The sequence below is a fragment of the Cucumis sativus genome, chromosome 4, assembly GCF_000004075.3.
Source record: "Cucumis sativus cultivar 9930 chromosome 4, Cucumber_9930_V3, whole genome shotgun sequence".
NCBI lineage: Eukaryota > Viridiplantae > Streptophyta > Magnoliopsida > Cucurbitales > Cucurbitaceae > Cucumis > Cucumis sativus.
In genome coordinates, this window is record NC_026658.2 from 9,796,853 (window position 1) to 9,820,023 (window position 23,171).

At 33.5% G+C, this 23,171-nt stretch overlaps 2 protein-coding genes and 2 long non-coding RNA genes across 4 annotated transcripts; 1 reads left to right on the plus strand and 3 right to left on the minus strand.

Moving 5' to 3' along the window:
- The first annotated feature begins 5,094 nt into the window (after window positions 1-5,094).
- LOC101218872 (BTB/POZ domain-containing protein At3g05675) lies at window positions 5,095-11,181 on the plus strand. Its single transcript, XM_004147475.3, has 3 exons — window positions 5,095-5,315; window positions 9,064-9,137; window positions 9,379-11,181. Exons 2-3 carry the CDS (start codon window positions 9,126-9,128, stop codon window positions 10,702-10,704), a joined length of 1,338 nt encoding a protein of 445 aa, XP_004147523.1. The 5' UTR covers window positions 5,095-5,315; window positions 9,064-9,125; the 3' UTR covers window positions 10,705-11,181.
- A 5,719-nt stretch (window positions 11,182-16,900) lies between these two features.
- LOC116403229 lies at window positions 16,901-19,269 on the minus strand. Its single transcript, XR_004215879.1, has 2 exons — window positions 18,570-19,269; window positions 16,901-17,996 (listed from the first exon to the last, which is right to left on the minus strand). It is a non-coding gene; the product is annotated as an uncharacterized LOC116403229 (long non-coding RNA).
- A 151-nt stretch (window positions 19,270-19,420) lies between these two features.
- Window positions 19,421-20,391, minus strand: LOC116403230. Its single transcript, XR_004215880.1, has 3 exons — window positions 20,126-20,391; window positions 19,572-19,804; window positions 19,421-19,467 (listed from the first exon to the last, which is right to left on the minus strand). It is a non-coding gene; the product is annotated as an uncharacterized LOC116403230 (long non-coding RNA).
- Window positions 20,392-21,450: 1,059 nt separating this feature from the next.
- On the minus strand, window positions 21,451-23,154 carry LOC101205757 (E3 ubiquitin-protein ligase PUB22). The gene is made up of 2 exons (XM_011655173.2): window positions 22,568-23,154; window positions 21,451-22,415 (listed from the first exon to the last, which is right to left on the minus strand). Exons 1-2 carry the CDS (start codon window positions 23,052-23,054, stop codon window positions 21,628-21,630), a joined length of 1,275 nt encoding a protein of 424 aa, XP_011653475.1. The 5' UTR covers window positions 23,055-23,154; the 3' UTR covers window positions 21,451-21,627.
- Between the last annotated feature and the right edge of the window lie 17 nt (window positions 23,155-23,171).

Consider the following 23,171-nt stretch of genomic DNA (forward strand, 5'->3'; position numbering starts at 1 on the left):
AATAACCTCTAAATAGGGATTAGACCCTCTTTTAGACTCAAGATGCTATATTATTCGCCTTCTTTTATGTGAACTCCAGCCACTCAAAAGCCCCAAATGTTTATGATCACAAACAATTTAGCCAATACTTCGTAACCATGTCATATCAAAATTGAGTTTCCAACAACTAACAGTCGGTAGGGCTCCAACGATGATGAAAGGGAAAGACAAAGAAGTCATCGCACCAATCGAACTACCCAACTCAACCATACACAACTTCAACAAGCTTTTGATTTCATTATGAAAGCTTCACAAACACCATAGGATAATTAGCATATTATCAATCTCATCTCTCAAACAAAAACCTCACTATAGGTCCTAATAATGTGGTTGAGACATTCAACCCCTACCCATACTAAACAAACTAACATAAGACGACATAAACAAGACTCAAATAATTTGAGAGAACTCACACTTGACTTGTAGTTTCTGCGTTTAAGCATTGTAAAAAGGACAAAGAGAGTTAGTAATAATTCATTGAAAGTAAATTATAAACTATGAAGATAAGATTGTTAAAGATTAGTGTTTGAGTCTTGGTTTGACCCTAGCCCCATACAAAGCCTTCCAACCCTTGAAAGGCTCTACAAAGTTAGAAGAAGATGGATCAAATATCTCACACTACTCTAAGCCTAGTTGATAAACACTTGTAACGGAAAATTATCATCTTTTTATAAAATTGTGAAAAGATCTCATCTTCACAAAGTTTTAAGCGTGTTAGGATATTACTAATATCAGCACCATACTTATGGAAAAATAGACCTTTAATAAGATAAAATTAACACAATGATTGTATATTTAACAATGGAAGAGATTCGACGTTTTAAACATTATTCATGTAAATTGACGTAACAATTAATGTGTAAAAACTTATTATCTATCTTATTTATTTTGTAATGAAATAAATATTAACGACTAACTTAATTTTTCTAATTTTTGCACACCACCATGACACATCATTTATTTTAACAAAAAACTAATTGTCTTAGTACAAATGCCAAAATTCAAAGATAAAAAAAAAAAAAAAAAGATCAAAACGCAAGCTTGGTGACAATTGAGTTGGATAGTTGCACCCTTTCTACGGATTCGTTGATTGTATATTCATATCGAGTCAACTAATTCTAATCAATCTAATTATATCGAGTCAACTAATTCTAATCAATCTAATTAATAGTGATAGCTTTAGGCTAGTTCTAACTTAGCCTTTCTCGGTTGTATGAAGATGGAAGACTAACCTCACTCGCTGGCTCTTCTTGTCTTCCTATTATGGGCTTCTCCAACTCAGCACCCTAGAAATAGCTTCTAAGTACCCCATTTAGTTAACACTTCTGCTTTTCCAAACTGTATAATAATAGCTTGACTCACCTTAGTTTTTGAAGTTTATAGATGTTACTCTTCTAACGCCAAGGCACATAATTCAAACGTTTGTATTAAACTCGTGTTGACATTTTTATAGATTTTGTTAGAAACATTTTACATATTTTTTTAAGAAAAAAATTCATTAAATTAAAAGCCGCCAAGCATATTACAATCAACCGTAACGTTCTTGAACTGAATAAGAATATGGGAAACTCAATTATCTTAGACATATTTTTTCATGGCCTGTCTTGTTAAAGAATGGGTCACCCAATTTTCCCATTACAACTAAGGATAATGTAGCAATTGTGAAACCCGTTTTTTAACTTGAAAGTTTTGGCTAAGTGTTTAGATTTAGGCGTTTTGTGTGGTCTTTGCGAGGAAAGGTGGATTTCTCTGCGAAGAATGTTTCACAAGGAAATTTCTGAAGGGGTTAGGCCATAAGAAGGTTGCGTTTAAGGTAGTTGGTAAAGTGGACTTTTAAAATGTAATTGTAACTACGCGTTAGGGGTGTTTGCAAGAAAGGTTGGGCGAGTAAGGTTCTTCGCATAATGAAGTTTGGTGAGAATAAGTAAGAAAAGTTCGAAGGAATTTCTTAAGTGTGATTAATGGCCACGTGTGGAATTCAAGCTAAGTATGATTAAGGACACATCTTAAGTTTACACGTGCTCCATTAAGAAGCAGGAACTGACAATCTGAGAAGAGTTTAAATATGACTAAGTTGGTTTAAGACCTCAGTCATTTGTTTTGGTAATTTTTTTAAAGAGAAAAACTAAAGTGTTGAAGTGATGTTGGTTTAGCTACGTGAGAAGAGGCTTACGAGAAGAAGAATGACTTCTTTAGTAAAGTTTGTGAGTGATTTTCTTAAATTCTTTCATGTTAAAATCTTTCTTGTGATTCCTCTTTACTATTCTGAAAGATGATTTCAAATAAGAAAGTGTTTCCAAAGGAATTTCTCTAAAAGACTTATATGTTTTCAAGCATAATTTATGATGTTTAAAATTTGAATTTGATGACTATGATTTTAGTATATTTGGTTTTCAAACCATTAGTTGTTTCCTTGAGATGATGCTAACTTTTATATGCACATAAATAGTCAAGGGCACTATGGGGCGTACGAGGCTACATGGTGATAAAAAGTTGGCTTATGCGTTGAAAAGAGCGTATAAAGCTCAGTGGCCTGAGCAACAAGGACGAATCTGTATACTCTTGGATGTTGAAGAACTCAGTAGTCTAAACGCGAAGTTAGTTGACCTAGCGTAAAGAGTGATTCGGGATCCTTGGCGAAATGAATGATTGTTAACTAATGTATGTTTATTTGAGATGATTTAGTTATGCGAAAAGATGTGTTATGCGAAATGATATAATTATATGATTTGATATGATAACTTGTTCTATTGAACTGTTTTGCAAAATGATATTTATGCAAATGTATTGCAAAAAAGATTTCATAAAACCTCACTTAAGTCTTTTAGATTTATTCTTTAAAATTTATCTTCCAGAACTTAGGCATTGAGACCAAGAGGAGAGGGAAGTTTGGACTTATGAGGCAAAAAAGAGCTACTAGACGTTTAGTTATAAACTTAAATGTATTATTTGTATTTTGGTTTAAGTATTGTATCGGTATATTCTTCTACTAAAACACCCTTGTTGGTAATAAAAGTTAAAGTTTGTTTTATCTTTTCCACGTTAAGTTCATATTGCCTAAAGTACTTTTGTTAAGTTAATTAGTGTTTTGGCGATTAAGTTAAGTCAAGAAAGTTAAGACGGGTGTCTTTAGCATATAACCGCGTCAAGGATACTTAAGTCTCACGAGACAAGCAAGCAGGTTTGCTGGACGAGGTGTAACAACAATCATCTTTAATGGAGAATTTATGTAACATATCAATAATCTCATCTAAAATTCCTCTCCAAATAGAAGAACTACCAAGCTTGTTTGGATGAATGAATTTGATTAAAATTGGAGAATCACATTCAACTCAAATATTATTCAGACCCAACTCAAAAGAGATATGAAGCCCATATAACAAGGCAAAGCTTCTCCATGCCAAAACCTCCAAATTCCATGGCCTTCACCACCTTACCCTGCGAATCATGAAGAACTTCGCCCAACCTCTTTCCCTTACTATTAGATTTAGAAGCATCCATGTTCAATTTGTACTCCCAAACTTTTGAAGGCCTTTAATGTTCAGAAACCAATACGACTCTTCCCACTACCAATGCAATCGCACATCTGTCAAAACCCATCGAACTTGGTTGTTGTTGCATAGAATTGGAAATTGGCAATTATCCTAGCACCTCCTCCGCACACAGTTCTGTCGATCTCACCTTGTAGCCCCAATTCAAGAGAGTATATATGGTCTGTCTACATCCTCCAACAACCTACTAAAAAACCTTGTCATCTCCTCCTTCACAACCCACTCAAAAACCTTGCCATCTCCTCCTTCGACATCCTAGCCACATCGCAACAAACCTTCTGGATAAGCAAACTCTCGACTCAGATAACAAAAGGTTAGGGAGAATCAACTTCCAAATGGTCTTCGTCTGTTTACATTCAAATTAACAGGTATGTTCAATAGATTCCTTCTCTCTTCTATAACACACACCATTTCATGTTAGAAGCATTTTTATAGTTTCGACATGAAGAGGAGTAAATAAACATTTCCATTATCTCATACAAAATTCATGAAATATAGAAAATAAGCAACAAAATCGTATAAATATAATATAAATAATAAATATTTTAATTTGTGTAAGAATCATACAATATTTATTATTAATTGAAATATTTTACTTATATCTTTTTAAATATCTATTAACATTCATTTTTTAGGTTTTTTTAAATATAACAATTTAGTAAAATATTTAGGTTGCAACAACAAGGGAAGGGAAGGGAAGACTCAATTATGTGTAATTACAAGAAAGTCCTTTCTTTAAATGAAAACATGGATTATTATCCAAATTATAGATATATTTCTCTCAATTTGAGTGATAGTGATCTATCACTTTCTTATTCAAAACTATCACAACTGTATATCAAGTTTTTTTAAATTCTTATCTTACATGATATGCTTGCTTGCAGATGGATGAAGTTGAAGATGGTTTGAAAATAATTGGAACCACAAATTTAGAAACACAAAGACGCAATTGTTAGCTAAGGTTTTAATCTTTTTGAAACTATAATCTATGATTATCTATTTAGGATAGCGTGTGGCCGTCTATACCTGTATAGGATAGACATCGATAGTCCTATATTTCTATCTATCTAGGATATATAGAGATAGTAGTCTATAATTGTTTATCTAGGATAAAAAAATTGATAGTCTTCTATCACTATTTTATACTAAATTACTGTACAAATTTTTAAAAATTCCAATTTCCATTATATGCTTGAAGATAGAAGAAATTGAAGTTGAAGAAGATGAAAAAGGTGAAATAGAAGAAGAAAAAAAAGAGGAACATAGGTAGAACTTTACCTCGCGTATTTGACGTTTTATAGATAGGAGGTAATGTTTTGAAGACATCATATTCAACTCTCCAATCCAAATGAACTTGAAGGGGTGGATGAAGTTTGATATTTGTAAATTAACCTTAATAATTTTATGGATTTTAAATTGAGATAGGGACATTTTGATGGACTTTGAAGCTTTTAAACCTCAATTAAACCTACTCCAAAATTCAATTTGTATTTATTTATTTATTTATGTTTTTAAGAACACACTTTTCAAAATCTACACAATTTGGGAAAACCCCATTCCATTGAGAACTACGTCACCGGGGGACAAAGCTCATCGACTCACCGCCGAGACACAGAGATAGCCTTCTCCTCTCCTCCTCCACTTTTCCCTTCCGTTCTTTCAAACTCTAAATCGGACCTCTCTTCTCCTTCCTTCTTCAATCTCTCAACTTGCTTCTCACCAATGGTAATATTCTCATTTTCATTTCCTTCTTTCTTCACTTTCTTTAGATCCAACTTCAGTTTTCTCACTCTTCTTCCATGTTTTTACTTTGAATCCCTTCTTCCATGTTTTTACTTTGAATCCATTGCCTCTCTTACCCAATCATTTTTTACTGCATGTTGCTGTCAATTGTTTTGTGCACTACTTTGAGAGTTTACTTCCTTCTTGAATATTCATATAGTTGTCTTTTTCTTTGCCGTGTTATAGCACTTGGGCCGATCTTCATTTTCCTTCGTCTTTTGATTCCTGGGTGTTTGGTTTCTAGAATTGGAAAGTTTTTGTGTTATTTTAATTTGAAAATGGCCGGATAATTTTAGAAAAGAAAATGTTGAAAGATGTAGAATCTAGTTCAGCAACTATACATTTGCAGTTATAAAATTTCCATTCAAGACAAATTTTTTAGCTCTTCTCTTTTAAGTTCAACCAGCAACCTTAGTTGGACTTCCACCTAAGGAAGTGACAAATCAATTTTTTTCTATTATTGTTGGAAAGTTAGCATCAGTTTTGTAGCAAATAAGTGTGAATTCCTCCTTTCGACAATGTCTTGATTATGAAGTACTGATTGCAACTTAGCAATGTAGGAGTTGTTTTACCACTTTCCCAGTTACCCCAATTTGCCAATAATATGGTATTCTCAAATGTCATAACCACCCTCTGAGAATGCTGACATGGGAGATCCTTGATTTAGTTGGAATGACTTTATGTTTCAAAGTCCATACCTATCCTCCTGCAAATTTGGCATTCAGTCCAACTACCAGGAATAAAAAGACAAGTCAACTCAGAAACTGTCATTTTATCTGTTTTCTAGTGAAAATCACAAGAGCCAACCTCTTCATTCCAACAATAAGCCACTGAACTCATTTGAAAGTGAAGTGGTGGTTGGCAGAATTAGGGAGTTAGAGATTTAGTCAATGTAGGTTGTGGACCAGTTGTGATGTTTTCTAGACGCTAAGCTAGTATTGTAATTTTGGTAACTAGACCACTGAATCTCGATAGTTTCATATTGTAATTTCACTAAGATATCAATAAACATAGACACTATATCAGTGTTCTATCAAATTGATCTTAGAGCAATTTGATAGAACCTTTTTAGGAGCCATTCTAGAACCTTGTCTTGTTGGCAGCTTGATCAATGAAACCAATGTGCTTTTAAGTGAAAAAGCATTTATCCATGTTCACACGATGGAACTTAGTTTATTCATAACTTTGACATCCCTTAAAGAGTGGGATCTTAGTTATGATATTTTCAATGTAGAATCTGTTGAGGTCCTTGTGGAACACCCCGTAGATTTTGATGTCCCTTAAAGACTAGTGTGGGGCATTGGGTTCGGCCAAAAGGAATAGCTAGGAATTGGAATGATCTGAACTTTCATCCTTTTCTACTTTTCTCACTTTGATAATTTTGGTAACTAGATAGTAGATCTAACTTGACGAAATAATCATACTACGTCTAAAAATGTCAAAAAGGGTTGTGGAGTGTACTTGCTTCAGGATTTGATCGTCAATACATATTTTGAGGCCCCCATCCTTTTTCTTCTAGAGTAGGATTTGGCTGGAGGCATCTGTTTTTCCTTTTGGAAGGACAGAGGGCCTGTGTACAGCCTTGACTAAACCTTGCAAGCAGCTCGTCTTTTTGTCAGTCTGCATGACATAATAGTATTTTCACTCTTTAGGTTGTTAAGGATCGTTGGGTGATTCTATGGTTGCTGGTAGTTGTTACTAAACATTTTATGAATGTCATTTTCATAAAACCACATTAAAGTAATCCATTTATATTATAACAAAGTTAGCACCTTCATTTTAGGTTCCTTACTGGCCATTCACCTCTTTTGTTATTCCGACAAGGCAACAATGGCGCTAAGGCCTTCAATTTCAGAACTTACATTAGCATGTATGATGTATCTTTCTCAAACTTAAAGCCTAGTTGATGGGTCTCTGCTTCAATAAGGAAGTTGTGGGTTGTCATCAGTATCACCTACTAAATTGATCTTAGTGCCCTTTTCAAAGTTCTTGTGCCCCCTGACATAAAAATACGGGAATCATCTCTATGGGAAAATCTTAGCCCCATTAATTTTCACATGTAGAGCTGATAAAATCTTGATTTTTCCATCCTTGCTGCTGCATGTATGTTAGGGGCAACCTAGTAACTTAGAAACAAGAAACAGCCAGTGATATTCACAAGTAGTGTTGAAGATGAATTTAGAGTTGTCTCCTGGAGATGTGAAGCGACATAAAGAAAAATGTGCACTGAAATAAAAATAAGTCGAAAGGAACCAGTGATGACTTTGTTTTATAACCAAGCTATCATAGTTATAGATAACGGTCCCAACATCATTACTGATTGAAATAAGGTTGAGACAGATCATCACCTGATGAAGGTTTAGAGATTGAAGTAAAGTTTCATTTCCCTCATCTACATGCCCACTTGCCCACAAAGATGTAGATTGTAGATATCTTGACCATCTCTGCCAAGGATATTTGTTGATGATTTGAAGGCCAGGCTAGGTTTTAACTGACGTGAGTGATACATCCTTTTTCACCTTGAACCCAACATCTTATCTTTTTACTGTTTTTTTTATAAGAAACAGATATATTCATAGAACAAAAGAGAAACAACCTAAGGGTAAGGGACAACAGGGCCCTCCCCCAAAAAAACTAAAGAATAAGGGCCTTTCAATTGTTTAAAATTCATAGAAATGCTGTAATTACAAAAGTGTTTGGTGTAGTTCGTATTCCACCAAGAAGTTGTGTGTTGCAACACAGTCCAAAAAGAATGAAAAGAATTATGTCTTAAAATTTACTGTTATCTTTGTATTTATCCATCCTTTTATTCTCCCCTTATATACTCTAGTGTAATATAGATGTTTACTTTTTTTTTTTCTTTTATTCATTCCTTAAAAATTTTAGGCTGTTGGGCTTTCTTTTCTTATGCACACAGATAGCTTTTCTTTAAGTTTGGGCAGTGCACTTTGGTTCATTGGATAAATAATAAAAATAAAATACAAAAATACAAAAAAAAAGAAAAACAAATAAAAACAAAACAAAAACTTAAGCAAATCCTTGACCCTAAATTCTAAGCCCTAAACCATTGTTTATATATGTGGATACACTTGGGTTTGTGATTCCAAGGTTTAAAAAGCACATCTTCAATTGACTTTCTGGTCACACTCGGAGAGGAAAAGTAAGAGTTCCATGAATCAACATTGTTAAATATGTGGGTTGGGGTATATGTTTAAAGAGAATGGATGATGTTCTGGGAACAAAAATGTTCATTGAGAGGAAATATTTCATACGGTTAAGCTCTGTGTGGCTTCCTGGTCTGCTCTTTCCAAAGATTTTTGCAACTGCTTGTTTTATTAGATGGTTTCTTGTTGGAGAGTTTTCTTGTTAGTATTATTCAGATTATGTTTACACTTTAGATGCTGCTCTCATTACTTTGGGACTTTTGGAATGATTCACAACTCATGGAGTCTTTTATCCTACCACATTACATCTGCAGAAAACTCATTTTTCAACCATGGAAATCTCAATTTTCATCAATAAATTGATTGTTCTCATTGGCACTCTCACATCCCGAAAAAAAAATGGACTCTTTTTTCTTCATTGCTCCTATCGTACTGTGTATAAAATGGAGACTTCTCCAAGTTGTTGAAAGTCTATTGATTTTCTGTTTTAAATGACGGGCAATTTTTTGTATTTCTGTTTAATGTAGGCCTTGTTAAACAGAACACTGAAGGATGCATGAAATGCAAGCTCATTGGCATGTGATCTTTCATGGACAACTCGGTAAGATACACAGATGTTAATTGTTATGCTCATTTTCTTTGTCTTCAATTATTCACTTCATTTATAAGAGGCGCATCTGGACATCCCATGACTGAACACCATACGATACTTGGCCTTTCCCTTTCCGCGCAACAACTCTTTGATTCAAATCTTTTCAACAGTTAATTACAGTTTAGCTTCTAAGATGTGGTTTTCCTGTAATATTGCACATTTCGTTTACTGTAATTCCTCTCTCCTGCAGAATCATAAAGGTAGATCACACTGCCAGGTTGGTGACCGATCGACCAGTGACGTTGTTGTGAGGCTTAGAACAAAAGATGGTCGAGATGAATGGTTATATTGTCACTCTCATATCCTAACTGCACAGAGCAAGTATTTTGCTGATCGTCTTTCAGAGAAATGGCCAACATGCCAGATTCTCGACTCACGAAACTGTGTTGAGGTCTTTTGTCTAGAATCAACCTTCGATTACCATGTAAATCTTCTGCGTCTTCTCTATGTCATCACAGATATCCCAACTGATGACTTATGGAATGATGTTCGAACTGCTCTTGGCATCCTTGGTGTGGCTTTCCAGCTTGAGTGCAAAACTATTATTAGTGCTTGTGTGAATTACTTGGAAGCAGTACCATGGGAGGAGGATGAGGAGGAGGAAATTTTGAAGGTTATACCTCATATGGGACCAGAAGCTGAGCCAATTCTTGCTCGTCTTCAGCCGGTCAATTCATCTCTTGTTAGACAGATATTTCTTTCCGCTCTTCGATTGGCTACATCATCTCCCTTTTCTAACATAAATGATCTCAAGCCTTCGGCTCAGGAACAACTTGAGTACATGCTAACTGAAGATGATGATGCTCCACTATTGATGGCTGATGCTGAAATAAAATTGGAGATAAATGAATGTGTGAAGAGCCTAATACAAACTTTTAACAATCTTCTAGACATTATACTTGATCCTTTACATTTGGATGGGAAGGCAAGGAACGTGCAAGTTTTAGTTTTTTGTTTGACAGATTTAGCTTGGACATGTCGGATTTTGAGAAGATTAGAAACTATGAAAGACTTCGTCTCTAATTGGGTTGATGCATCAGATAAGATTGTCCAGGTTGTTGAGCAAACGAGTGTAGCATCAGAAATTATTGATACAAGAATAGGGATTATTGAAGTGGTGGCAAAGGTGTTAGAGGCAATTAAGCATGGCTCAGTGATTCTCCAAACTTCAAAACGGCTTCACATGGTTAAGGTTTGGCTTCCTTTCGTAAGGACAACCAGGTCCTTGATCGATAGTCTTGCAAACAATGGCGTTGATGATCTGAAACTCAAGATTGACAGTGATATTTGGGAGTTGCTAGAGTCAGCATTTGTTTCAATCATCCTTGCATTGCCATCAGGGGAGCAAGCAGAGATTATAACCGAATGGTTACAGAACCAACATGTTATTCGTTATCCTGATCTAACAGAGGCATTTGAAGTGTGGTGTTATAGGTCAAAAGTGGCGAAGAGGAGGCTATCCCTGGTGGGGGATAACCCTGGCACAACAACGGCAAGCTTCCAGCCCTCGGCTTGAACTCGAGTGGTTTGTAATTATATTGTGAATCATCCTTCAACCCACAGTTGTTAGAGCATGGGTTATTTTGTGCAGGTTTCTAGGCTAGCCTCCCCTTTTGTTTTATTGTAAAATTTTAGTGTTAGCTGTTGCAAATAGCAAGTTGGAGGCATTGTGCATTTGTCAAATTGAAAAAGGAGAGAGAAATTAAAAAGATGGGGGGGAAAGTGGCTATGAAGAAGTCAGCCAGCTTCATTTAGCCACTAATATCGAAGTGTATTTATGGTGTAGCTCTCACTAAAAGGTGTAATTCTATTTTGTAGTTTGGGTGGCAATTCTGTTGGGTAATGGTAATGGTAATGGTAATGGTAATGGTAATGGTAATGGTAATGGTAATGGTAATGGTAATGGTAATGGTAATGGCTGATCCTTTGACTCTCGGTTTCTAATGATTTAGAATCTTCCTTACGGAATCAAATGCTATTTAACAGCTGGAAACTCATGTTCAAATGCTATTTAACTGCTGGAAACTCATGTATGAGAGTTGGCCCAACTGCTCTCTAGTTGTGACCAATCCAAAGTATTCAAGATAAAAATATATATATATATATAACCGTGAGAATGATAAAATACTAAATAACAAATTGGAAAATAACAAATTCTCAGAATATTAAGATTTATATCAACATTGTTTGTTTTTTACCTTTTTTTAAACCAATTTATTCCTTTATAGATATAGTGTGTATAGTGTAAAAATTGAGGCATAACATCGTAGGTTCACGAATACAGTATATTTGCAAATAACATTAAGTTTTTAATTAAATATGATATTTTCAAACTTAAATATGATATTTTCGATAAGATTACACCAACATCCTCTTATTTCTATAATTCATAGTACATATCTCATACCCTCAAATAATGACTAAGATTAAGATAATTTCAGCTGTTTTTGTTTAATTATATTTCATAATAATTTATTAAATATAATAATTTATTCGAATTTTTTTAAACGATCATATCCCTAAAATGATGACAAACATAAATTCTAACATTTTCATATTATTTATAAAAAAAATTGAATTTAAATACCTTCTTAATAACCATTTCATTAGTTTTTGGTATTCTTTCATAACAGGAAAATATTTTATTAGTTTTAATTTGTTTTGTTAATTTTTAAATTTATTTATTTATTAACAAGAAATTAATGAGTTATTTAATCTAAAATATTTTATTGAGCTCCTTACAAATATTTTTATGGCTAGTAAATAAATATATTTTATTAACCTAACTTGAAAATATTTGTTTGGAAAATATAAATTTGAATATATTTAATTTGTTCCATTAATTTTATTGTTTATTTTTTCTTAATTTAACAAAATCTATTTATCGGTAAAATTGACCAGGTTTGACTACATTTGAATGTCTGAACTGAACGCGCACGATTTGAAAAAGATATGAAACGGTTGCAGAAATTATGTGGAGGTTTGATGATGATAGGTGTTAATTGTGTGTTGGTAGTTTGATTTTAGTTACAGGGTATTTATGGTTTCTTGAATAGTTATATTTATGATTCAATTTTTTCACTTAGTAGGGGCATTTAAGGCATTGTTCTAGCAATTTCGATTTTGCTATTTTATCAATTTAAATAAAAATTTATCATTTATCCAAAGTAAACCTTCTATTTTGCTATTATTCTTCTTAGTCCAAAAATGAATCATATCAGTTCAATATGTAAGGGTCAACTCAATCCAACCAAAAAAATCCAAGTCGGGTCGAATTGGGTTGACAGGTTGGTTTTTTTTTTCATCTCTCCATAATTTAGATAAATTTTCATATTATTTTTCAATATACATGGTGAATAAATTGTCATTCAAAGTGCAATATGTCATATATGTGTTATACGTTTAAATTCAAATTCTACAATATCCATTCAATAGGAGGTTTACTTTTAGATTTTATGTTTATATGTTCTATACATAATCGGGTTGAGTCGAGTCAACCCAATCCTTTACTTGCACAACCTGGCTACTCGACTCAATTTTTTTCTTTAATTTTCTAACTCAATCCAACCCAATCCAACCTTATGGTTTAAGTTGATTAATCTGCAGGGTTGGTCTCTGTTTGGGTTACTGACTTTTTTTAACACTCCTAATTACTTGTTTACATTTTATAAAATAAGATGAACAAAGGTCTTGTAAATGGATGAGATTGAATATCAATTTCTAGAGTTGAGGAAGAATTACAAATTCTTGTGATTCGGTATGCTTATCATTTTGGAAACAAAAATGCTCACAAAGATAACTCTACAAACCATATTTCAGGTAATCCTACTTTCTTGATGGTTTAAGACAGATTATATTAGGGTTACTTCAGTGTAAACACATGCAGTAGTTTGTCAATGTTGGCAACGAGAGTAATTAACTGACATGGTTAACTAGTAGAGAAGGGTTAGTTCCATTTGAAAAAGAAAGGAGTGATTTGGGTGCAAATGAAAGTTTACTGTTATGATGATTATTATTTTCTTGAAAGAATTAACAAAGGAAGGTGGTTTCCTTGGTTATTTACTTTATAAAATGACAGGGTATATAGAAAGAGTGGGATTTCATGGCCATGGTTTTTGACCCACAAAGAAAAGCAGAGAAAGAAAAGTAAAGAGGCCACTAAAAGTAGTACCACTACCCAACTTGATGTATTGTTGGCTAATAGTTTTTTGGGTTTTGGAAGAAATGTGGTGAAAGGGGAGAAGAAAGTGTTCTTTGAGATGGATATGAAGATAAGAAGAGGAATAGATGGATATAAAATAAATTGGGTGATTGTTTACATTTTAGAATGAGTCCCACGTGAAGAGAGAAAATCAAACTCACTTAGTACCAAAAGTTTAGATATAATATGCACACAGGAGTTATTGACTAGGTGTGAAGAAAAGTACAGTGTTTATGAAACCCTACCCAAATTGAAAAGTACTTTAAAGTTACCAATTCGTAATAAGATTTGATGTAATCGTCATAAATTTTTTTTGATAGATCAATCATAGTGGGTCTTATTCACAAACGTAATTATACTACTTTTGAACTTTGTCAAATTTATTGTTATTGTTATTGTTATGGTACCTTTACCTCTATGGGTCAAATCGTAACGGCATCAGTAACAATAATAGCAAATGTGTTATAATACATAGATTTTTTTCTCTAAGACGTAACAAGATGACATAATTTTTGGATGCAATTTGATTGATTTGCTCGCTGTTCAAATTATATTTCTTGATTACGAATTTCCAATCGGACCACATATTTCAATACGAATACGGAACTATAGCAAACACTAATGAATGCAAAGAAAAGAATCCACTTCTAAATTATCTTTCATTTATTACGATACATCCTTCCTAAACGTTTCCTAAATAGATTCAAGTAGATTCATAGGTAAGCTTTTTTAGTTAAGATGGGTGGTTGATATTATCTTATTTTTCATATGTGAGTTATTTTAAATTTATTAAAGCCATTCATATATTAATTTAATATGTCGTTAAGAGTGGTTTTAACCATTTTAGAATCACTTTCAAACTACATTTTCATAAGTTCTTCTTGATCGATCTTCATTTTGTTTTAGTTATATAACATTTGAGTTAGGAGCAATGTCCCCAACCTTATATATTATTCATTAATTTTACTAATGAGTTATTAGTACTTATTTTTAGCTATTTCAGTTTCAATTAATCAATCCACACTTAAGTCTAATTTTCATGTGTATGAGTAAAGTTAAGTAAGTTGGTGAATGTTTAAATATAGTCTTCACAAAGAACTTTTTTCTTTGGTTAATATTTTAGATAAATAAGATTAGTTGAGAATAAGATTGATTGAACATTGGCATCTGAAATTGAAACAATACTAATGTTTGTTTCAAATGAATTTCATTAATAATTAATGTTGAGTTTATTGATTTGGTTTTGGTATGATTTTTCTCTACAATTTATTTATTTGATTAGATTGTGATTGAGATTAATTTAAGAACAAGTCAAATCTATTTGATTTCATGATGTTTTCTTGAACCAATATCCTTTTAGATTTGAATGGATTTTTTTTCTATTAAAATATACAGACATTATTTAAACTAAAATAATAAATAATTTCATACAAGAAAAGAGTTTGCAATAATTTTATATGGTTAGGTTGTTGAGTAAAACACACATTTTATTAATTGTTGATGTGCCCCATAGATATAGTGCAACATGCCTTTTGCCATCAAACTTCTTCTACCTGACTTGATCATGATTGGTCTTAAAGAGAATTAAACTATAGTCCCTATCTACTTTTTTTTCTTCTACCACTTTTGGTTTTATCAAATTTAAGGCGATGTTTTTTCACCCTCACTAGTACTTAACTATTGCAAAACTAAGTTTCATTTGGCTCATACACATGACTCGTAAACTATTCTTCTTCATTCACGACTTTAATCAACTTACTCTTCTTTAAGCCAAGTTTTTCAAGCTCAATCCTACGTGTGCCTACCAATTTAATGGTTGGGTTGCTAATATTTATCAAATTTAGTTTTCCAACTCGAGGTTTCTTTCTTTCTTTTTTTCTTTATCCATCCATCAAAGAGTTTGAGAATGATGGAAAATGAGACACGAGCAACGAACAAAATCAATTATATCCTAACTGTATCTAATATTATTAGAAATTAACATGTATTACTACCCTAATTAAAATGAAATTAGAGCTTAAAATCTCCACTTGATCTCAAACTGGACCAACACTAGTGTTGATCCACTATTATTCAGCCTTAGAATCAGGTTGTGGGTTATGATGAGTGAAGGATTTAAGAGAGGGAGATGAAAATTGGATTAGGGTTGCGAGAATTTAGGTGAGTTTTTCACTTTTTAATTTTAAAGACAAACTAAAAAATGTAATTTTTTTTTTTTCAAATTTGAAAAATAAGCCTTTAAATAGACAAGACATGCAACTATAGCATATGTAAACTCACCAAAGTCCAATACCTCATATTTCACTAATCCTTAATGAAATTTATTGAGCTAGGTGTTTACATCTCATATAGTCACTTATCTCATTAAGAGTTAGTTGGATTATTTCACTAACTTTAGTGAAACGACAAAATGGTCATTTGATCATTTAAGCCAAAATCAAACTTTGACTTTTACCATTTTTTTTTGACATAATTAATTCCAACCTTCCGATCATGAATTCTTATTCATTTTTTCAAAATTCAAATCACATTTGAATATAAACTCAGTCAAAGTTGGACTTTTTATAGTTAAAAGTCAACCATTTGACTTTCTACAATTTTTATCATTTTCATCACTTTTTAGCTTCTGAATATGAATACATATTCTTTTTTTTATATATATATATATTTAAATCATATTTAGATATAAAGATCTATCTTTAAACTAATAATCAACCACTATATCACATATACTTGTCCGTTTCTCTTTTCTTACTTAATTTGAACTAATCCAACATATTCTTATAAGTGAATTCCATATGGCACTAGTAGAAAAATGGTCTACGACGACAGTTATTTACTGTCGCGAACAAAATCCATGACAGTTATTTTCAATCATAGAAGCGGGAGTCATGGAAAGTCCTTCCATGACAGTTTTCAAAAACTGTCGCAATAACTTATTTCATGACATAAAATAAATGTCGTTAGTTAGCATTCTACGACATCAAATAACTGTCATATTTTATTATATGATAATAAATAACTATCATCATTTTTGTATTAACGACAGTTAAATAAATGTCGCGAATTCGTTTATTGTGACATGTTTTAAATGTCATGGATTTGTCAATCGCGACAGTTTTTTTTTAAAGAAATGTCATTATTTTGCTATTGACGACATTTTTTTTCTGTCAAAGATAGGACAATCGTGACAATTAATTTTGTAAAAAAAACTGTCATTGTTTTGGTATTCACAACAATTAATAATTCATATATTACGACATGTTTTTTCTGTTGCAAATTACTCGATTACTACAATTTTTTTCTGTTCTCTTTGCCACTCCGTCATTACACGAACCATTTGAATGACAATAATGTAGCCGACAATGACAATTTTGAATTTATAATATTGACACCCATATAGAAAAAAATAGCCGACACTTTAATATATATACGCTATAATACAATTTATAATATTCGTACATTTCCAATCAACTTCCAACAATTTACAAGTACGGAATCCTAGCCCTTAATCAAAAAATATTTTAAATTGCATCAGAATACATATAACAAGATTTTCTGCTAAAACATAAACGACCAACCGAGAATGTTCGTCTCTGAAAGTGTTCTTTGAAAGTAAACTCATGAAGTTGTCGATTCCAGTTGAACCTACAAAGACAACATGAATATAAGCATCCATTATAGGACAAGAGAGTAAAACTCGCTTCATTTTTTTTTTTTAAATATGACTTAGGATTCAAATGTGTTTTCAAGGAAGGTGAAAAGTTCACCAAAAAGTTGTGATAAAAGAAGAACAAAAGGTATAGATATAGAAATATAGTCACGAGAAGACACAAGAGTATACATGGAAAGAGGAAAGAAAACATAGAAGAGTAAACATGGGACGATGATGAAAGAAAACATAAAAGAGTAATCACGGGAAGAGGAAAGAAAACATAGAAGCTACCCGAGGTTTTCAGAATTGAAAAGAATCATGGGGGAAGGGGAGAAAAAGGTTGCTTATGCATACAAAAATTGCATAAGAACTGTCCTAACAATCACCTAGTCATTCCACAAAGAATTATCTCACAAAACTTCCTACCAAACAATCCACAAGTGAAGAATGGTGAAAAACTACAATAATGAATGGTAGCAAACAAACATATCAACTAAACTAACGATATGCCAAGAGAACTCTAAATGAAAGAAATGAAGATTTCACAATTAACTTTAACTTAGCTGAATGTCAAGCCAAGAAGATTGTAGCCAAGATTCTTAATTAGTAAGGATTTACATCAAATCATCATTACATAATTCCATGAACAAATGGAGGAATGAGTTAAAAGCATTGATAAAATTTGTTGAGTGAAGAAAGAGTTTTTAAGCACCAATATGCATCCTAGCCCAACAAATAGTGGTATTTGCTAATAACAACCTAATGAATTCCTCCCCCTGCATCCCAGCCCAGCCATAGAAATTTTATCTCAGCAAATTTAATCCAAATAAATACCTGGTTGAATATTATTGGTAGAATTGGAAGGTAGAATTCAGTAACAAATTAAACAAGTTAATGAGCGAAAAACAAAAATCCGAGAATTATTTGAGAAAATCGTACCTGATACGACCATCTGCATCGAAAAAAAAAATATCAAAATCCTACATGAAAAATTTAACAAAAAAGATATACCTCCAACTAAAATGTTGTATGATTCTCTATTGAACTAAAAAGTCTCAGCTGAAGCATATCTAACCTATAAATTCAGGAAAACAACATAACAATTAAATCATAAAACCCAAAGAACACATAAATTACTACAAAAAAAAAAAAAAATCAGCATAAGCAAAAATATTGATGACAGAAGGAATGACTACAAACAATGAACTATGCATGCTTTACTCTCACATGTGCAAGAAAGAATAATTGATGCCACACATAAAGTCAAAGAATTACAAGTTAATTAAATTTCTAAAACGACATGTCGTGGAGGAGATACAAGTGGTTGTTTTGACATGACATAGAGAAATCAACAACACTGGTGTGGTTAAGAATCACGAGTCAATTCATCTGAATCTGAATCACTAGCATTATAGTCTATCGCAATCAATGTTAGCTTATGAAATTAGCAAGATATGTTGAAAGAGGATGGATAAGATAAGGAAAAGACATTAACAAATAAGAGATTTATATTGTAACAATCAACCTGGATGTTTATCACTAACTTTCCAGACCGACGATCGACTTCTTGATGCTTTTGTCATCTGAATTCTTCCCCAAAATCAAAATACATCAAAATACACTTGACACCTTTAAAATTAGCTTGCTGTAAAATAGAGTAATACAAAAGAAACAGGAAAAAAAAAGAAAGCAATGTCACAACCACATATTACTATACAAGTACAAACAATAGAAATAATGAAACTTTGGTTAAATACGTTCATATTGTGGGTAAAATCAAAGCATTTGAAGAGAGGAGAAGAAAATGGCAGTGGAAAGGAGGGGGGAGATTATCTGAGAAGTAGAATGGGGAAAAATCTGAAAACACGCTTATACCATAATATAAGGCATTGTATATTCATATTTGAAAACACCAAAAAGTCCAGTCCTATAACAGTTCTCAAATGTACACTTCACAGTTCCACATTTGTTTCTATATTTTTTTTTATAGAATATGAAAGCTAACCTAAACAGTAAAATGTAAAGAGCAGGATAGAAAATGTGGAAGCTTTAAGAGCCCATTCAATAACATTTGCCTTTTTATTCTTCTGTTCTAAAAGACTCCTCCAGTTGACACTGATTTTTCTCTACTTTCGAATTAATTTCAACTCTAAGATTTTTTAATAATATCTCATATAAGCAAGCACAAAGCAAACACAAACAGTATTTATCAACTAAATTTCTAAAAAAAAAAAAAACAACAAATTGAGGAATTGAGGAACATGACTAAGAAGTAAAGTAGAGGAAAAGTAGAATACGTTGGAGGTTACGCCAAGATTGGAATAACGGTGCTTCCATTACCACAACCCAACCTTCAAAACTTTACAATACTTCTTACAAGAAACCAGTTCACGGAGGAATTCCTTCAACAAATACTGCCTTTCCTGAACCCCAAATATAAAATACTCAAATCACAACCAAACTAAGAGAAACAACAAAGTTAGGTTGCTACGAATACAAAAATGTTCAAATACTAAGGAATACATACCTATAATTATCAATAATCACTTCCCTCTATCCTTCAATCAAAGCAACTCAATAGCAACCATAAACAAAATATCAATAGAAAAATCAAAAGTACTAAAATTCACTTGGAAAATGCATAGACAAACAAAAAGACCCTACACACCATCAAAGTTTAAGATCTCACATTTTATTTTTCATTCTTTTTTTCTCAAAGCTTCAGCCCATAGCCATGACATCTCCTTTGGCCTTGATTTCCTAATTCGAACGAACAAAAATCAATCAAAAATCAACCAAATGCTTCATTGAGGCATTTCATCAAACACATTGTAAGCTACCAAAATGTTTCATCACCAACCTACACAAATTCTTGAAAACAAAAGAAAATAATTTTAAAGATTGCAAAGAAATCGGCACTAGCCATGACATCTCTTTTGGAAATGAGGATAAGATCTTACCGGCGAAACAATCCAATGAAATTGGGGATAAACTGAAACTCACGAAACAATCATCATATGGAGACAACGAAGAACTTCATAGAGAGAGAGAGAGAGAAAGAGATAAGGAAGAGAAGCTTACCGGCGGAGGGGAGGGGTGACGACCGACGCCCACGATTTGAAGCTTCGGGTTGATTGGAGAGGTTTGGAGAAGACGGGGGTGGTGGCGACGGGTTGGTGGTGGCGACGAGTTGGTGGAGAAGGTTTCGACGGACGGGCAGGAGGGGGGTGGTGGTGGCGACGGGACTTCAGACGGTCAGAATTGGGAGAAAGCCGACGGGACTTCACGCGGATATGAGGAAGAAATTGGGGGAAATTTGGGGGAAAGTTAGGGCACGCGGATGGGAGGAAGAATTTGGGGAAAATTTTGGGGAATTTGGGTTTTTTTAAAAATATAAATATGTAAATTTAATTTTTTAAATATAAAATAATAACTTTTTTAACCCTAACATTCTATGACATTAAATAACTGTCGCGAAAAGTGTTTTCCGAAAAATTCCGTCTTTTCCCGCCAAAAACGCGAAATTTTCTATTTTGTGACAGTTTTTTTTTTTTTCCATTCATTTTTTGAGATATATAACTGTCATAGTAGACAGGTTTTCTTCTAGTGTGGGCTTGTAGAGGAACCTAATGAACCTTATAGATAATGAACTCCAACAATTCAAGATTAACTTACTAAACTCTTTTAGACTGAGATAATCAACATTTGTTAACTAACATAAGTCATTTCACTAAAGTTTTGTAGTTGCAGTCCTCTTACTATAGATATATTAATGTCCATCTGATATAACCATGATTAGTAAGCTAATCCTTCAAAGGTTATTTGTAACCTTGGTTGAATCAAAATATCGTTTTACACCCGAATTAATCTTGCTCCTTAGGTCCCACTAATCCACTATTGAACAATTGATTTTTAAAGTTCAACCTATAAAACTAAATCCCTTTCGAGCTAATGAAAGGGTGGGGCCCTTTGTTCAAGACCGGTATTCAGTCCTTAAGGGAACAACCTATCTACTAACCCTAAAGTGGGTAGGAGCAAATTCCGTCTTGCACCCTATGTGTCCCTAGCTATTCACTCGGTCTTATCCTTGAAATTTTTGTGGTTATAGTTTTATATAAACTCTTTACATAGAATGTCTTCCATTTTATTTCCCAACATGAACGATTCAAGATCACATTGTTTGTACTAACTACAAAGCGAGTTGCATCCATAGTGTCACTAGAATAAGACATCAAATCTTATTCATATACTATAGACCGCTTAGGCTATATACTTGCACTTGATTCACGTTTATGTCTCTACATAAAGTTTAAGTCTAAACTAGATAGTTTCATAACCTTAGTTTATATATAAGAATAAAAATCTGATTTTTTTTTTATTAAAAGTGAAATGATCCAATAATAATACATACAAATCCTAACTATATCCATAAATAAATACATTAACCGTAGTTGAATTATGAATGAATGATTTACACAAAGCATATGTACAAATTTTCAAAATATACAATTCAATATCAACGAACTCAACTATTATATGCACTTAGAAACAAGTAAAGAGAAGAAAAGAAAACGCTAATAACGTTATTGTGGATAAGCTGATCGCAAAGTCGAAGGCAAACACGAGGAATTCCGCCATGTCCGACCATGAAGCTTCAAAATCTCTTTAGCTTTCTCCTTCGCTTTCACTCCGGCCCCCACCACCTGAAGCACAAAACAAAGCTTCGTCACAACACCAATCCGCACCATTTCCTGAACCACGCTTTGACTCCCCGAGAATTTCGCAACAGACCACAAGATCCCAACCGCTTTCTCACTTCCAACCGACGAAACTCTCAGAATCTTCTTCGACACCACGGCGATCCCCGCCGCGTGATTCAACAGCTCCGCCCTGCCATCGGCACAGCTGCAAAGCAGATCCAGCAGTACGAGAATCATTTCGCACAAACGCTTATTCTCGGATGAATCGAGATCGAGGAGGAGATCGATCAGAACCGGAACCGCACCGGCTTGAACCGCCTTTACTCTGTTTCTGAAACTAGAAGAGACGGCGATTAGCAATTTCAATGCCGATTTGGAGGCTTGTTTGGATATCTGATCTTTGAGGATTTGGATGATTTCGGTGAAGAAATCGGCGGTGAGATTTTGAATTTGAATCTGATCTGCGACTTGGAACATTGAATTAAGAAGCATTACTGAATATGATCTAGAGGAATAGCTTCGGTTTTGTAAGATTTTGGTTAAAGTGGAGACGAAGATGCCGCCATTGTTGGAGAGGAGAAATTTTAGAGAGGATTCGGAGACTTGGAGTTTGTGAAGAATGAGCAAAGCCTCATCGGCTGAATTTGCGGACATGTCGTCAAACGCGTAATCTGCATCATCAAATAAGCATAAATTAAATAACCAATATTATTAAATTCTCATACCTTATATATATTATACATTATAAGGACACATTTATTATTGGCAATGAGGGGTATGCAAAATAAGAAACTTTAAATTTGTTTTGAGTTTTGAATATTACCTTCTAAGCCATACTCCATGTTGGTGGTAGAATTATTACACACAACCCCAGCCAAGAACTCCACAACTCCAGCAGATTCCATGCAACGTTTATTACTTTCATTTGCCGTAGCAATAGATCGAAGGCGACAAAGAGAATTCTTTTGAGAGAATGGAGATAAGTTAGCATGGGCAAGAATCCGAACGACTTGCTCCCGGTCGACTGGGGGCTTCGGCGTGGGTATCCTCTCTACGCCTTTAGAAGCATTGAGAGTGCACCAAGCTTGAATGACTCGTCTTAAGGTATGGTTGGGAGTGATGTGGAAGTGGGATAAAACTATGTGTGAGACGGGGCATGTGTTGTGTTTGTGAGAAAGCAACCATTTCTCGATGCTTTCACGGTCGTAGGTTATGCCAGAGGCGACTGTAACGGGATCTTTCATGATTTGGAAGGAGATGGGACAGAGAAAATAGGGAGGAGGGTCAAGTACTTGATCTAATTCTGCCATTGAGGAAGAAAAAAGTTGTAAGAGAGGGAGAGATGAGAGAAAAGAGTTGTTGGGAAGTTGTAAAAGTGTTAGGTTTTGAAATGAAGAGAGGATGTTGGGTTTGGTTGCTTAATTTAT

Bases quoted from the DNA above. Each gene is read 5' to 3' on its own strand.
- LOC101205757 (XM_011655173.2), bottom strand. From the start codon at position 23,054: ATGGCAGAATTAGATCAAGTACTTGACCCTCCTCCCTATTTTCTCTGT. The intron at 22,416-22,567 runs GTAATATTCAAA...TTGATGATGCAG, and splicing joins CATGGAGTATGGCTTAGAAG to ATTACGCGTTTGACGACATG.